Genomic DNA, 14,724 nt, shown 5'->3' with positions numbered 1-14,724 from the left:
TGCACACAATAGGTGCCTAAAGTTCTTCGCAAGCATTTCTTGACTGATCATTTAAACATTCCTGCCAAGTACAGAACTAATCAATGAATCAAAAAATGCAGGCAAACAAGTAACCAATCTGTCATTAACATTTTACCTGTTCCATTTTGATCAGGAAACAATCAATGAAGTCCCGAGGATTGTCAATGTCTAGGGATTCTTGGTGTTCTTTTATTCTCTCCAAAACATAACTTTTCACATAATCGAAATTTTTAAGCATTTTGTTATGACTCCCTGGGAGATAATCAATGAGAGCAGGGAGATTATTGCAGACCTTAAAGATTGAAAAAATATATTAAATTAAAAATTGAAGACATATATACCATATGCCAAGCCTTGGTCAAAAATTTAGGTGAATAAAAAATGGTTTCTATCCTCCGGAAGATTTTATATTGTACATATAATTCTCTGCTGATAAAAGTATTTAAGGGTGAAAACTCTGACCAGATGATGAAAGATGATGATAATTTCCTATACTCATTCATCAACCTTATAGTATTAAAGCATCTTTACGTCAACTCTCCCATTTTTTACATTAATTCTTCCCTACAACCTTGAAATATAGAATGGCATGAATTACTATGATTCACATTTTATAGATGAGGACAGAGAGCAAGAGAGCTTGGGCAACCTAACATAAAGCACAAAGCTATTTCTACTACTATCAGGCAACCTCAGAAATAGAATCACTACGTCCTAACTGGGAGGGATGAAAACATGCTATGAAACCCAATTCAGCATTTTATGGATAAAGTACCTGTGCACCAGAGCAGGCAACTGAATTCTCTAAGATCACGTAATTTTATTTAGGCAGGATATATCAGCTCAGCACAAGGCAAAATTCTGATGTTTGTTTATGGTTCAACACCAAGAAACCAATCATTTCGTCATGCCAAACCCAATTATCTTGTCAGCTAGGACCCCAACTGAAGCATCCGACACCCCTACCCTAGTCAGTGTTCCCTGGCAGCATCTGTGATCCCAAACATTCTCCCTCCTTGAAGGAGATATTCTCTTCCTTCCTGAATTTGGATATTTCTGCCAAGGAATGTGATGAAGAGGTCACTAAGTGCGATTGGAGGACAAGCCTGCTGGCAATGGAAACCTTTCAGCAAAAGCCTGGCTGTCCATTCAGGGCTATGGCCATGCTTTGGAGCCATCACCAAAGTAATTTAGGGAAATGACTGGCCAGGAGCCAAAGATCTTGACTTCCAGCTCTATATTCGAGGATTTGTTTTCTTATGTGTACAATAAAGGGCTTGGCCATCTTGCCCAGATGTTCACTCCATAACACTAAGCTCTGGGCAGGTCGATGATCTTCAAACATTCACTTCACAGAGTAACATCAGCAAAAATGGCACAGTAGACAGCTCCAAAGGCCCATCCCTCCATAAAAAACATTGAAAAATCAAGCAAAAACTGTCAGAATCAACTTATCAGAGCTCTAGAAAACAAAAGTTTACAGCAATCAAGCAAATGCTGAACCAAGAAAAAGCCAACTTAAAAGTGGTGGGAAAGCTTTGTGGCATTTTTTTATTTGCCCTTGTCCCACCTCCCTCCTCAGCTTGACAAGAGTCTGACAAGAGCAGTTTCTTGTGTGGAACCCTGGTTCCTGGTTCCAGAGGGACCAGGGCAGACCTCACTTGCAGGGAATTGTGTTTCTCTGTTCTAACCTGTCCCAGGCAACCTGAAGGACTGACACATGCACTTGTCTTTGTCTCCTTTAACTTAGAATTCAGGGTGGAAATCAGCAGACATGACTCAAAAACCTCGTAAGGTGAATGAGCAACCCACAGCCACCTGGGGCAAAAGACGACAGTTAAGGCATACAATAGAGCACCAAACCCCTGGGAAGAAAAGCTGGAAAGAAAGTAAACTAGGGCATTCAAAAGCACCCATGTATACTGAGGAATTTAGACAGCTGTGTACATGCCCATGGCAGGGCACAGGCTAAGAAAAGACCTGAGAAGACTCTAAGCTTCCACCTATGGCAGATCTCTAGGCTCAGTGCAAGCAATAAGTGAAGACCAAGACAGAATTGAAAAAGGCCTGGCTATGCATTGAAGGAGTGCCCCAGCACAGCGCCATCTGGAAGAGTTATTTTCCTTCCTTCCTTCCTTTCTTCCTTTCTTTCTTTCTTTCTTCTTTTCTTCCTTTCTTTCTTTTTTCTTTCTTTCCTTCTTTCTTACTTTCTTTCTTTCTTTCTCCCTCTATCTCTACCTCTATCTCTATCTCTTTCTCTCTATTTCTCTTCTTTTTGGCTCCTCACATTCAAGGAAATCTCTGTCAAAATACTAGCTGAACACAAGCTAAAGAAACATATATTTCAGAGATCACACATGACAAAAAAAAGAGATCTTGCAAAAATAGTTTAGAAAAGTCACTAAATAAACAAACAGCCTCAGCCTATAGTAGGCAAAAAAAAAAAGAATCAAAAAAACCTGTAGAAGCAAAACAAAACAAAACAAGGAGGAGGAATAATCTGATTTCCAGAGTTGCCACCTTACAATATCAGAACATCCAGTTATCAAACATTTGCCTCACAGCTTTGTCCACACGGATTTTGGACTTGTCAAGAGAAGAGCATAAATGATTTCTCAGGAAGGGAAAACTTGACCTCACCTGTATCCACGGAGAGCTCAGAATCCTCAGGTTTTCATTAAATTTTTCCAGCAAGTTAAGAAAATTCTGATCTATGTAATCAAAACGATTGTGGAAAACAATGGAGCAGATCACGTTGCAGGGAGCACAGCCCAGGATAAAAGTGGGATCACAGGGTGAGGCTAAAGAATTGGAAAGATTTATAAAATACCATTAAAATATACAGATGAAACTTAGCCATTGATAACAAGTAATTTTAGAATCTCTAAAGCAATATCTATCTAGAAATTCCCTTATCAGCAAAAGTTTCAGCATGCTTAATATCAACACATCACTTTTCCCTTAAATGGGAACTGACCGATCCATCCTAGTTTATTTAATAGTGGGTTTTCCAAATACTCCATTTACATCACTGCCTTTGTTTACTCGATTCTGACCCAAGGTGCCTATTGTTTTGAAGAGCAAAAGAAAAAAATTTTAAAAGGCCACTTTTTAAAACACTTAATAATTCAGGTTATCAGTGCAGAATCACGTCCATCTGGTAGGCTGGCTTGTAGACAATTCAGCGTTGATGTAGGAATGTAGAAAATAGGGACATGGAAACCTTTTATATATAATGAATAGTTGAAGGAATTGCATGTAGAATCAGCAGAGGGAAAGATTAAAGAGAGAATGATTGCGGAAAAATTCAAGTTTTTCATAGAACAAATGTAAAAAAGCAAAAGCCATCCATGTTGTATGAGAAGAAAAATTAACGCAAATGAATATAAATTATAAGAAGACAGGTTTGTTTGCCTAAAATAAAAGTAAAATGAGAAATCTTCATTTCCAACTTAAATCACAGATAAGGCAAATGAAAAGTTTAAATTTATAAATGGAGTCCTTTTATTTATTACAATATGGAGAAGGAAAAAAAAGAATTTCCTGCTTTAGGAAATCATGTTCTTCATCGCCAATCAGGCCCACATTTAATTTATCTGAACAGAGCCTGCCCTCTTGTGGAATTCTGGGTATTGCTACATATAGCCATCAACAGAATACAGTATATTATAAATTTTTAATTGGACCATCATTTAGGTCAATTCCATCACTTTAAAGATAGATATATTAAAGCAGAGGAAAATTTTTCTTTTTATTGGGCAATATTTAAATAAAATTTTTATAACCAAATGATCAATAATCTTTATACGCAAAAAGCCCCCAAATTCACATCATAGATGTAATTAAGGGTGGTTTGAATCAAAAGTGTTGTGAAGAAATGATAGGAAATTAAATAATAGGAAATCTGCTTAGTTAACTGCTTCTACTCCAGGCTCCTTTTCAGCTGAAACACACTAGGACACTAAGCTTTCAGAAAATCTTTTATTTTAGAAGGTAGGGGAGAATTTGGGAAGGCCTGGAGATTTCTTTGTGTGTGTGTGATTCTCAGGTAAAATCTGATTTTTAATCGTTCCTTTCACTTCATTTGAGAGAGAGAATTAAAAAGCAGGGTGATTTGGAATCCAGGCTAAAGATCCAATTCATTGTAACGAGTACTTCACAGGTCAGTAGAGCTGGCACTGGGGGGTAAATAGTTACCATAAAAGTTCTAGTCCAATATCCAATTGTTTTAAAACGCACTTGGGATTTCTTTTTTATTCAGATGGTGAGGCCAACAGATCAGAAAATGATAACCATTGAAAAGGTACTTTGTTACTCACAGTTCCCAAGAGGAGGGGGCCCACCTTGCAGGGTCGCATGAGGAAGCTCCAAGATTGGTCAAGAAGCAGAAGGAATGAGGGGAAGGCATGGACCAAAGCCTTTACTGGGGTTCCATGGGAAGGAACGAGCAAGGCAGGGTAGGTATGCTGAGTAAATTTAGGATTGGATAGTTTGAATAATTTCAGGGGGCTCTAGCCTATAGGGGTGGTCCCTACTTGTACAGTACCTGGACCTACGTTGATTTAGGGCAGGGAGAATATTGGCTTGGTGTGTGAAAGCTTCATAAAGGAGGTGGCTAGGGGTATGGGCTTTGGATAGGTTGGTTTGTGAATTAAAGACATGCTCACACACAAGATATTTGCTATATTTAAGAGTTAGCTAACCCCGGGAGGCGGCAGGTGTTCCCTGGTGCAAGGCCCCCAAGATGTCAAAGCAACATAAAATAGAGAATATAAGAAACATGATTGAGATATCAATAAAGGGAGAGAGGAGTGTAAGGAAAGCTGAAAACAGTCAACTAATAGGGAAGGCAGCATAAAGAGCCATTAATAATAGCTGAAGTCTAGTTAAATAAATCATTTTATTATCTGGTATTTGTGTAATTTTCAAAATTATGCTATATAGTACATATTTCTTAAAATACATAAAACAATACGGTAAGTAGGGAGCAATATTAAATAACTCAAGCTGATAGTTTTAAAATAGTTGTTTACAGGAAAATCACAATTGATGAGGGCTGCACTAAAGGATGCAATCAAAAAATGAAGAAATTAAAACGACAGATAAGTATCATTATTGGCCAAAACTGTAGGCACAGGCCTTGGAAGAAACCCTCAGATGTGTCAGTGAGGTTGACCATACAAATATAGGCCAATTAAATTAAAGCATATGTCACATGTTTCATGCTACATAAGGGTGTGATAAGGTCATTCCCACCATGTTCACCTGGCAAGTGTTCCCTGATGAAATGTTCTGGAATAGGTAAACCACATTTATCCTATAGCAAAAACATTGTTCTCTAACTCTTTCAGAAACTGACTAAAACTATTCTTCATGATTTCTGATTTGTAAACCAACAAAGTTCAGGAGAGACTAGGATTAAATGATCTTTTATACCCACACTGTAAGCACAATCATGGGTGTATGCACACAACAGCATAGGTAGAAAAAAGCTATATCTATCTTGGCTCTGCTTCAAACCCTCCCTCCTCCACATAAGGGCTGGTAGCCGCTACTCATATGAAATATTTCGCCACCCCTGAAACATTTTCAAGGATGTTATTAGAGAAGAAGACAGTGCTAAGGTCAGAGATACACAGTATAGAATCACCCACCATTGGTTTTTCTAAACTCTTCCACAAGGCAGCGGGCTTCTTCTTGAACTCGATCCTCAATGCTCCTCTTCCCCATCCCAAAATTCCGCAGAGTCATGAGGGAGAAGCGCCGGATCTCCTTCCATCTCTTTCCATTGCTGAAAAGGATTCCTACCAGGAGGAGAAACAGAAACTAGGAGGGGGTCCTACGCACGAAGGAGGAAGTTGACACTTGCCAGCATGGGCTGGGCCAAGCTCTGCTGAGGAGATCCTTAAATTCACGTTTTCCATTCTCCCCAGCACCATTATCAATGCTGAGCATGTGCACTCATATACCTACCATGTCCTTTATTAACTCTTTGAGCCACTGGGAAACTGCCTCTTCCAGAAAACTCCTCTCCCAGATCAATTAGGGCTTCTTTCACTGCTTCATATCCATGCAACACTACAGTGGGCTCCAAGCCCAAATACAGAGTGAACACAGGGCCATAGACTTTTGAGATCTGGGAAATGGAAAGGAAATGCAAATAGTAGCGAAAGAAGTCACAATTTGCTCTATGTTTTATACAAGATTAAGACTGTAACCATCATCATCTTGTTGATATTTTTATCCTGCCAAATGTAACTTCAAACATTTCTGGATCTTATACAGCCATGCGTCGCTTAACGATGGAGATGGGGATAAGTTCGGAGAAATGCATTGTTAGATGATTTCATCATTGTGTGAACATCATAGAGTGTACTTACACAAACCTAGATGGTAAAGCCTACTAGACACCTAGGATATACGGTACTAATCTTATGGGACCACCATGGTATATGCAGTTTGTCATTGACTGAAATGTTACATGGCACACAACTGTAAATAAATATGATGGAGATTGTTATAGCTGACACATATAGAGGGACTCGGATGTGCCAGACAAAGGCCCAGATAATTCGTATTCACATTATTATACTTAATCATCAAATCAACACCTTTATGTACCCTCTTTTACAGATAAAGAGACTGAAGTTCAAAGAATTTCTTATTTACTTCCAGTGTCTCACAGCTAGTAAATAGAATACCCAAATTTCAACCCTGCTTAGTTGAACTCTGATGCCTGAGTAATTTATCAGTCCCCAATGCCCATCTTGCAACCAATCCCCAGCTGACTGCTTCAGGATAACCTTTAAAGCTCATTCCATGAGGATTCTGATTTAGTAGTGATGAATACTAGAAATCTATACTTTTAAAAATCACCCCAGAAAATTCTAATGCCCACCTCAGTTTGTGATCTGCTGGTATTACTAACACAGAGAGTGAGCATCACAGAAGGCAGTGCCAGGAAATGTAGCATCTCATGGAAGAACAATATCTTCCACCCCGCAGCATTCAAGGGTACAGAGAGCAGCTTTGTGCAGAATCCAAAAGGATTCTGTAACCACCTAGCTGGCTCTAACTAATTAGTTTTTTCTTTTGTTGTCTCATGCTGGTCCTGATCCCAAGCTATTTCCTTGACATCAAGCATAACTGGTTTCTTCAGAGAAGTTCAATTTTCATGGCTGTTCTGAACAAAACACACTGATTATATAGTAGAGGACTTTTTGAATGAAATCTCTAGTCACAAAACACTTCCCTTAACCATTTACCTTCAGCCAAAAATCATGGCAACTGGTGGTGAAACAAAGAAAGGAAGGAACACTCCCATCTTTTGCCACTTCATTTTTTTGATTCTACCATATAAAGACCTAAATGTTTCTCTACTTGCAAAGTGCATTAGTTTATTCCACTATTCTTGACAATGACAGGCCAAAAATAATACTCCCCAGGGAGTAGTTGCTTTACAATGACATATTTTAATAATTTTATTTTAATTTATTTAATTTCATTTATTTAATTAAATTTAAATTTATTTTATTTAAAAGTAGAGGTTAATTTACTTACGCTTTGCAAGCCACTGGAGGAGCGTAAAACATACTTACTTTACTTAAGGATTTGCTGATGTCCTTGACATCTAACTGCAGGATATTTCCAATAATAGGGAGAGGAGTGGGGCCAGGTGGGAGCTTCCCTTTCCTGGAGCTCTGCTTCCAGAGTGAAAGGAGAAGCAAACAAGAGAGACAGAGCACCAGGACCACAACCAGATCCATTGTCTCTTCTTACTTAGACAACTGTGAGCCTGAAATCCAAAGCTTTTATAACACTCCCTGCTGACTCAACATGTGCCTCTTTGACTCATAAAGCGACAAATCAGCTAGGTCTACTTTAATCTCTCTTTTGAAGGGACTTTGGCCCACTGATAAAAATATGGTTTTCTTTACTTTTGCTCTCCTTCCTTCCAGTGCCCCACCCTGGAGAGTCTGGTTTAGCAGGTCTGACTTGGAACCCTGGTACTGGTAATTTTTTTTAATATCCCAGGTGTTTGAAAACCAGTAAATGATTAGATCAAAAAAAAAATTACTCAACATTCTGGATTCTCAGATTGATGACCAGTTGATAATTTATGACTTTGGGGGCAATCCTTGTATATAAAAAAAAGTTTATGGGCCAGCTCCAGTGGCCTAGTGGTTAAGTTCAGTGCACTCTGCTTCAGCAGCCTGGGTTCAGTTCCGGGATGCAGACCTACACCACTCATCTGTCAGTGGCCATGCTGTGGTGGTGGCTCACATACAAAATAGAGGAAGACTGGCAACAGATGTCAGCTCAGGGCAAATCTTCCTCAGCCAAAAGATTCTGCACAGCAAAGGAAGCCATCAACAAAACAAAAAGACAACCCACCAACAGGGATAAAATACTTGCAAGTCATATATCAGATACGGGGTTAAATATATAAAGAGCTCATACAACTCAACAACAAAAAATGAAGAACCCGCTCAAAAAATGGGCAGAGGATGTGAACAGACATTTTTCCAAAGAAGATATGCAGATGTCCAACAGGCACATGAAAGGATGTTCAACATCACTAATTATTAGGGAAATGCAAATCAAAACTGCAGTAAGATATCACCTCACACCCATCAGAATGGCTATTATTTAAAAGATAAGAAATAACAAGTGTTGGAGAGGATGTGGAGAAAAGGGAAGCCTCCTACTCTGGTGGTAGGAGTGCAAACTTGTGCAGCCACTATGGAAAACAGTATGGAGATACCTCAAAAAGTTAAACATAGAAATACCATATGATCCAGCTATTCTACTTTTGGGTATTTATCCAAAGAACATGAAAACACTAATTCAAAAAGATATGCACATCCCTATGTTCATCACAGCATTATTCACAATAGCCAAGAGTTGGAAACAACTCAAGTGCCCATCAACAGGTGAATGGATAAAGAAGATGTGGTGTACATATATATATACAATGGAATACCACTCAGCCATAAAAAAAAAAGATGAAATCTTGTCATTTGTGACAACAAGCGTGGACCTTGAGGGTATTATGTTAAGCAAAATAAGTCAGACAGAGAAAGACAAACACCGTCTGATTTCACTCAAATGTGGAAGACAAACAAAAAAACACATAGATACGGAGAACAGATTGGTGGTAACCAGAGGGGAAGAGAGTACGGGGAGGGTGAAGGGATAAAGGGGCACATATGTAGGGTGATGGATAGAAACTGGACTTTTGGTGGTAAACACATTGCAGTCTATACAGAAGCCAAAACATAATGATGTACACTTGAAATTTACAAAATCTTATAAACCAATGTGACCTCAATAAAATAATTTTAAAAAGAATATCCTGTCTGGAGAACTGATGGAAGTGGACTTTGCTGATGACTGGATCGCTAACCAATCAATGAAGTACAAGTTTAACATTTTGCCTGATGATCAAACCTCATGCCAATCTCTGAAGTACAAACCTAGCCTTACCTTATCTAGCACCAATGAACTCTTCTTTAATACAACTCACCTCATCCTCCCTTGTTCCCATAAAAACCTGAAGCCTTCTCCCATAATTGGGACACTATTTGGGTTTCTTCTTGAATCTGTGCTCCCTGGATTGCAATTCTTTGATCCCAAATAAACACTTTGTCTCTTAAACTGGTTTCTGTTTTTGTGGGTTGACATACGGTGTCAGAAAGCAGGATTTGAAGTAACCTCACCTTCAATGACCAGCATCACCTGGAAACAGGTTTGATACCAACACAAGCCCCCTTGTGTGCTCAGCCACTTCCATGGACAGCTGACTCTTCAAACCGTGGGACCTCTCAAGCTCAGACCTCCCACCCTTTGGTTGAGGTCAGTGTCTTTCTTTGGGATTGGTGCGGTGACTTTCGTCATCGCAGGAGAAGTTTCTCTCAAGCAAGGAGGTTTCTCTCCCTGGTTACAACACTGATGCGGCTTTTGCTGCGGGAGAGGATTCCCTCTCTAGATTTGTGAGTACTTTGAATTTTGGAAAGGATTCCCTCAGTAAAAATTTCTGCTTAGACAAACTTTGCTGTGGGTTAATATGCACGTGAGGCTAAAGCTATTGCTAAGGGATATCTTGAAAGTCAAAGCCACAAAATTAGTAGGTATGGGTCAAGCATTTAAGAGCCATCAGGGCTCTTGCCACCTCAAGAAGTCTCCCGTGATAGGATAAGTTGGTCACAGAATGAGTCAGATTGATGCCTAGGTCACCTGCCAACCTCAAGGAAACTTCTGTGCAATGAGGTACGCTGTAAAAACATCACACAATCCCCCAACCCTGTGGCACATCCCTTTTAGGTATAAGTTAGGCTCCAAGAGACCCAAGGCTTAGCTAACTCTGTTACTGTGCAAAAAAAAAAAAAACTCCTATTGTCATTCTAAGGTGTGTGCTTTTCTTTACCATGGGACTTATTTTCCAAAGCTTTCTGAGAAGTTCCTCGCTCAGGAACTCCAGCTGGTTTTATGTTTAAGAACTACTGTCCTTCCTCTTGTAAATTTTTGTCCCAGTGGACCAATAATATCAAAGATGATTTAAAATTGCAGTGACCACTTTGGGGCTCATTTGAGCTTCCAAAACTTGTCTTTTTGCACACTAGATTTGAGAACTGTGGACTAGACAAAATAAAAGCCATATTTATTTTCTAAAGAGTCAAGTGCACCACCTTTGAGCACACCTGCTTAAATCTATGGTCTCAGAAGCTGTAAATATTTACAAATAACAGAAAAATCTTACTAAGGTTGTTTCAGGTCCTGAGAGCTTGGCTTGGTAACCATCAGGTTGGGGACCCCATTTGAGGTCAAATATGGTTGGACAGAAATGTGGGTTGAACTCCACTTGCAGCTAGGGTCCTGCCAGACTGCCACCAGCCTCAGGGGAATTACATTGGCCATTACAAAAATCATTCAACTGAGATAAGATCATTTAGTAAGTGCACTTAAAGGCAAAGCCTTCAAAATTCCAAAATAACAGTATTAAAAGTTTCATTGCAAAAAGGTAATGAAAAATTGAGATATAAGAGGTACATAAAAGAAAAGACTACATAGAAGTCTGTTAAGTTAATGGCTTTACAGACACCCCCATATCTATCTTCAAAGGAGGGCCCTATACGAGCCCTCCGAGAGTTAACAAGACTTTGAGAGATTTTCTGGAAAACTGCTACATTATTCCCTTAAACAGTCAAGAGGAAACTAAAATTAAAAATTAATGGAGTTGGGGTCGGCCCCATGGCATAGCGGTTAAGTGCGCACACTATGCTGCTGGCAGCCTGGGTTCGGATCCTGGACACTCACCAATGCACCGCTTGTCAGGCCATGCTGTGGCGGCGTCCCATATAACGTGGAGGAAGACGGACACAGATGTTAGCCCAAGGATGTGCTTCTTCAGCAAAAAGAGGAGGATTGGCCTGGATGTTAGCTCAGGGCTGATCTTCCTCACAAAAGAAAAAAAAAAGAAAATTATTAAAAAATGAATGGAGTTGTTTAATACTGCCAGAAATATTTACTGCTTGGCCTGGCTAAAACATGACAAGATATTTGAAAGGATTTAGTAACTTACAATCAGATTTGGCCAGATTGGAAGATAATATTCAGAGCCTGATAGGAATTTTTTATAGGCCTTCTTCCCTAAGTTAAAATAAAACTATGTACCCAGAGGGAAAGAACCAAATTAGGGATTATGTAGTTGGATGAGTAGATCAACCTATGGCATCATTTAAGTTACAGCCCAAACTCTGAGGAATTAAGAGCAACTGTCCTTATCTTAGAAATCTTCACAAAACTGGAAATGCGGCTCTACAGGCAGTTCAGAGTCCACCCATTCCCTCTCACCAATCCCAGAGACCTCTCTTATTTATCTCGAAAGGCTTGTAACCTCTCTGGGAACTGTTATCTAGACCATCACCAATTCCTAAGACTGAAGGGAAAAAAACAGAAATAAAAAGAGTCAAACAGCTATAGAAACCCCCTGGTCCAAAATCCAGCATTGTAAATGTCTTCCCCACAAATATTATTGGAAAAATCTTTAGTCATCGAAGCACATAACCTTAATTATTCCATCTACAGAAAAGAAATTTGGATTCAATTATTCTTTCATAAGTAGTAAACTTTGTTTTAATGTACCTGATTCATGACAGTAATTTTAAAACCATAGCTATTAGGTCTCTATGTATGTGTGTCTATATATATGTATGCTATATATATTTATATGTGATATTTTTCTACCTCCAAATGGTATAATTTCTAAAAGAGCTCTATTTAATTGGCTTAAAATAAGTGCTTATAGGGGCCAGCCTGGTGGCACAGTGGTTAAGTTCACGCACTCCTCTTCGGCAGCCTGGGGTTAAAAGGTTTGGATCCCAGGCACAGACATATGCACCACTTACCAGGCCAGGCATCCCACATATAAAGTAGAGGAAAATGGGCATGGATGTTAGCCCAGGACCAATCTTTATCAGCAAAAAGAGGAGGATTGGCAACAGGTGTTAGCTCAGGGCCAATCTTCTTCACCAAAATAAAAAAAAATAAGTGCTTATGTAAATCATTTCTAAATATAATAGAAATTAACCCAAATAATTCACATGATCTAGGAAAATATTTGTTATTAAAGCTAATTTAATTTTGCTATCTTTAGAGATATCAACATTAAATATAAAACATTTGTTCTACCTAGATTTACTAAAAGTCAAACAAATTTATGTTATCTCTGTTACAAAATGTGTCACCAAAAAAACCTGACTACTGATTATCTAATGTCTCACAATGTTTTTGTAGGTAATCTAAATATAATTATTGGGAACAAGTAAACTAAATGGATGTAAGTAAGATTAAAGGGTTTTTAGGTGGAATTTTTAACAATAATTATGTGTTATGATATATGCAATTAAAAATATCTTCAAAACATTTTCATAACTTGAAAGCTCAGAGTTTTGATAAATTAAGTTATATGATAGAAATTTATTGAGTATCTAGATCATTTCCAAATAAGATATAATGATAGACATTAATTACTAAACATAGGTTTATCTACTTTTGGCTTACTACAGATAAAGTTACAATATTTGGATTTATTAATAAATATGTTTTTATGCAACACTGAGAAACTTTCTATGAGAAAGCACATGCTTCTAGAAAGTATTTTTAAGTCTGCCAATCAACAGAAAGCTAATGTAAAAGACTGTTCATAATTGCTCACTTCTTAGTTTTCACTGAAGATTAAGGCTTCTAAGGGTTAAGAATTCTAATTGAAATATGTGATTAAAGCTACTAAAAATTAATAATGGGACTATCCCTGTATACAAGGAAAGTAAGATATGTGTTTTCAGCAGAAGGTACAAGGAATGGAGATATTTTTTGTTAAAAGAGTAAATTTGTCCTAAAGTAAAACTGGTTATGGGGAAAAAAAGAAAGGAGTAATTCTGAATGTAAAAAACTTATAGGTGTGTGGAAGAGGAACCTTGAGAAAAGACTTTTGTGCTTGGTCAAGCTGGCTAAAATTGAAATGAGGGCCGGCCCCGTGGCTTGGTGGTTAAGTGCGCGCGCTGCGATGCTGGTGGCCCGGGTTCGGATCCCGGGTGCGCATCGAGGCACCACTTCTCCGTTCATCCTGAGGCCGAGTCCCGCATACAGCAACTAGAAGGATGTGCAGCTATGACATACAACTATCCACTGGGGCTTTGGGGGGAAAAAATAAAATAAATAAAATCTTTAAAATTGAAATGAATTTAATTAAGTAAATGAGTTTTAATACCAAAGGTAAGCTGGTGCAAAATTAGAATTTGGTTTGCTCTCTCTTTTCCTGGGACTTTTAGTCTACACCTGATAAAGAGATTACAGAAAGTTTTTCTTTATCTTTGAGTAAGTCTACATAAAAGGCAGAAATTTTATGTTTTGTCAGAATAATTTTCTATGTTCAAAAGCTGAGGTCTCTATTAAGAGAACTAAGGGTTTTTTTTTAACTGTTTAACACTCTGTGTTTGTCTTTAACATCTTCTGTTTCCACTTTGATTAAATGGATAACTAAGCATTGTTTCACAGTGATCTATGATCCTATTTGACCAAGTGTTTTAAAATCTTTTGATATTTGTGACAAACTTCCCAAAAATTCAAATCATAGATAAAGTATTTCTTTTGACCCAAAAATAACTTTGAGAATTTCCAGCTGGACCCTGGAACTTCTCAAAGAATTTGTTCTCTCTTCTTATAAAAAGGGAAATATTAAACTAATTAGATTTATTTGGTGTGTTAAACTGCACGGGAAGTACTGTTGAATAAGTCATGCTAAGCCTCCTTTAGGATATCCTTGCATACATATATGTTATTAATATAAGTATTTTAGAAATTATATGAAATTTTTAAAATTCTAATATGTCCTGGTATAATGTTATAACTTGTAATTCTAGTTATTACCTTAAAATGTTGTATGTCATAAAAATAACCAAGTTTCTTTGTCAACTGCATTATAATGTTAAGTCTTTTGTCGTCTATAGACAGTTACTGTTTTACTCTGATGCTTTTGCAAATATATTTCATCTTCAGAGAGATTCATGGCAAGGCCTCTAACACTCTAGAATACAAGTTTCTGATAAACTTTCAGATCATGAAACTAAACTGGGTAAGAAATTACAGAACTTTAATGGAGAAACTGATGGCTTCATATAACTGCTAACAAAAGATCAAGAA

At 38.0% G+C, this 14,724-nt stretch overlaps 1 protein-coding gene across 3 annotated transcripts in view; it reads right to left on the bottom strand.

The window, feature by feature from the left end:
* The window catches only part of LOC101402869 (cytochrome P450 2C18), a 39,317-nt gene extending 31,530 nt beyond the window's left edge, over nucleotides 1–7,787 (bottom strand). For 2 of the 3 annotated variants that reach the window (XM_087432964.1, XM_004427864.3), the window contains exons 1-5: nucleotides 7,620–7,787; nucleotides 5,995–6,157; nucleotides 5,676–5,825; nucleotides 2,662–2,822; nucleotides 137–313 (exon numbers count right to left, since the gene is read on the bottom strand). In XM_087432964.1, the coding sequence (XP_087289090.1) occupies nucleotides 137–313; nucleotides 2,662–2,822; nucleotides 5,676–5,825; nucleotides 5,995–6,157; nucleotides 7,620–7,787 (819 nt within the window). The remainder of the gene's footprint in view (nucleotides 1–136; nucleotides 314–2,661; nucleotides 2,823–5,675; nucleotides 5,826–5,994; nucleotides 6,158–7,619) is intronic. The other variant, XM_087432965.1, reaches the window with a different exon arrangement.
* Nucleotides 7,788–14,724: the final 6,937 nt, after the last annotated feature.

This window comes from Ceratotherium simum, chromosome 6, assembly GCF_057802395.1.
Source record: "Ceratotherium simum simum isolate JZ-2026a chromosome 6, ASM5780239v1, whole genome shotgun sequence".
In the NCBI taxonomy this organism is placed as follows: Eukaryota; Metazoa; Chordata; class Mammalia; order Perissodactyla; family Rhinocerotidae; genus Ceratotherium; species Ceratotherium simum.
This window is presented reverse-complemented; position numbering and strand designations above follow the sequence as displayed.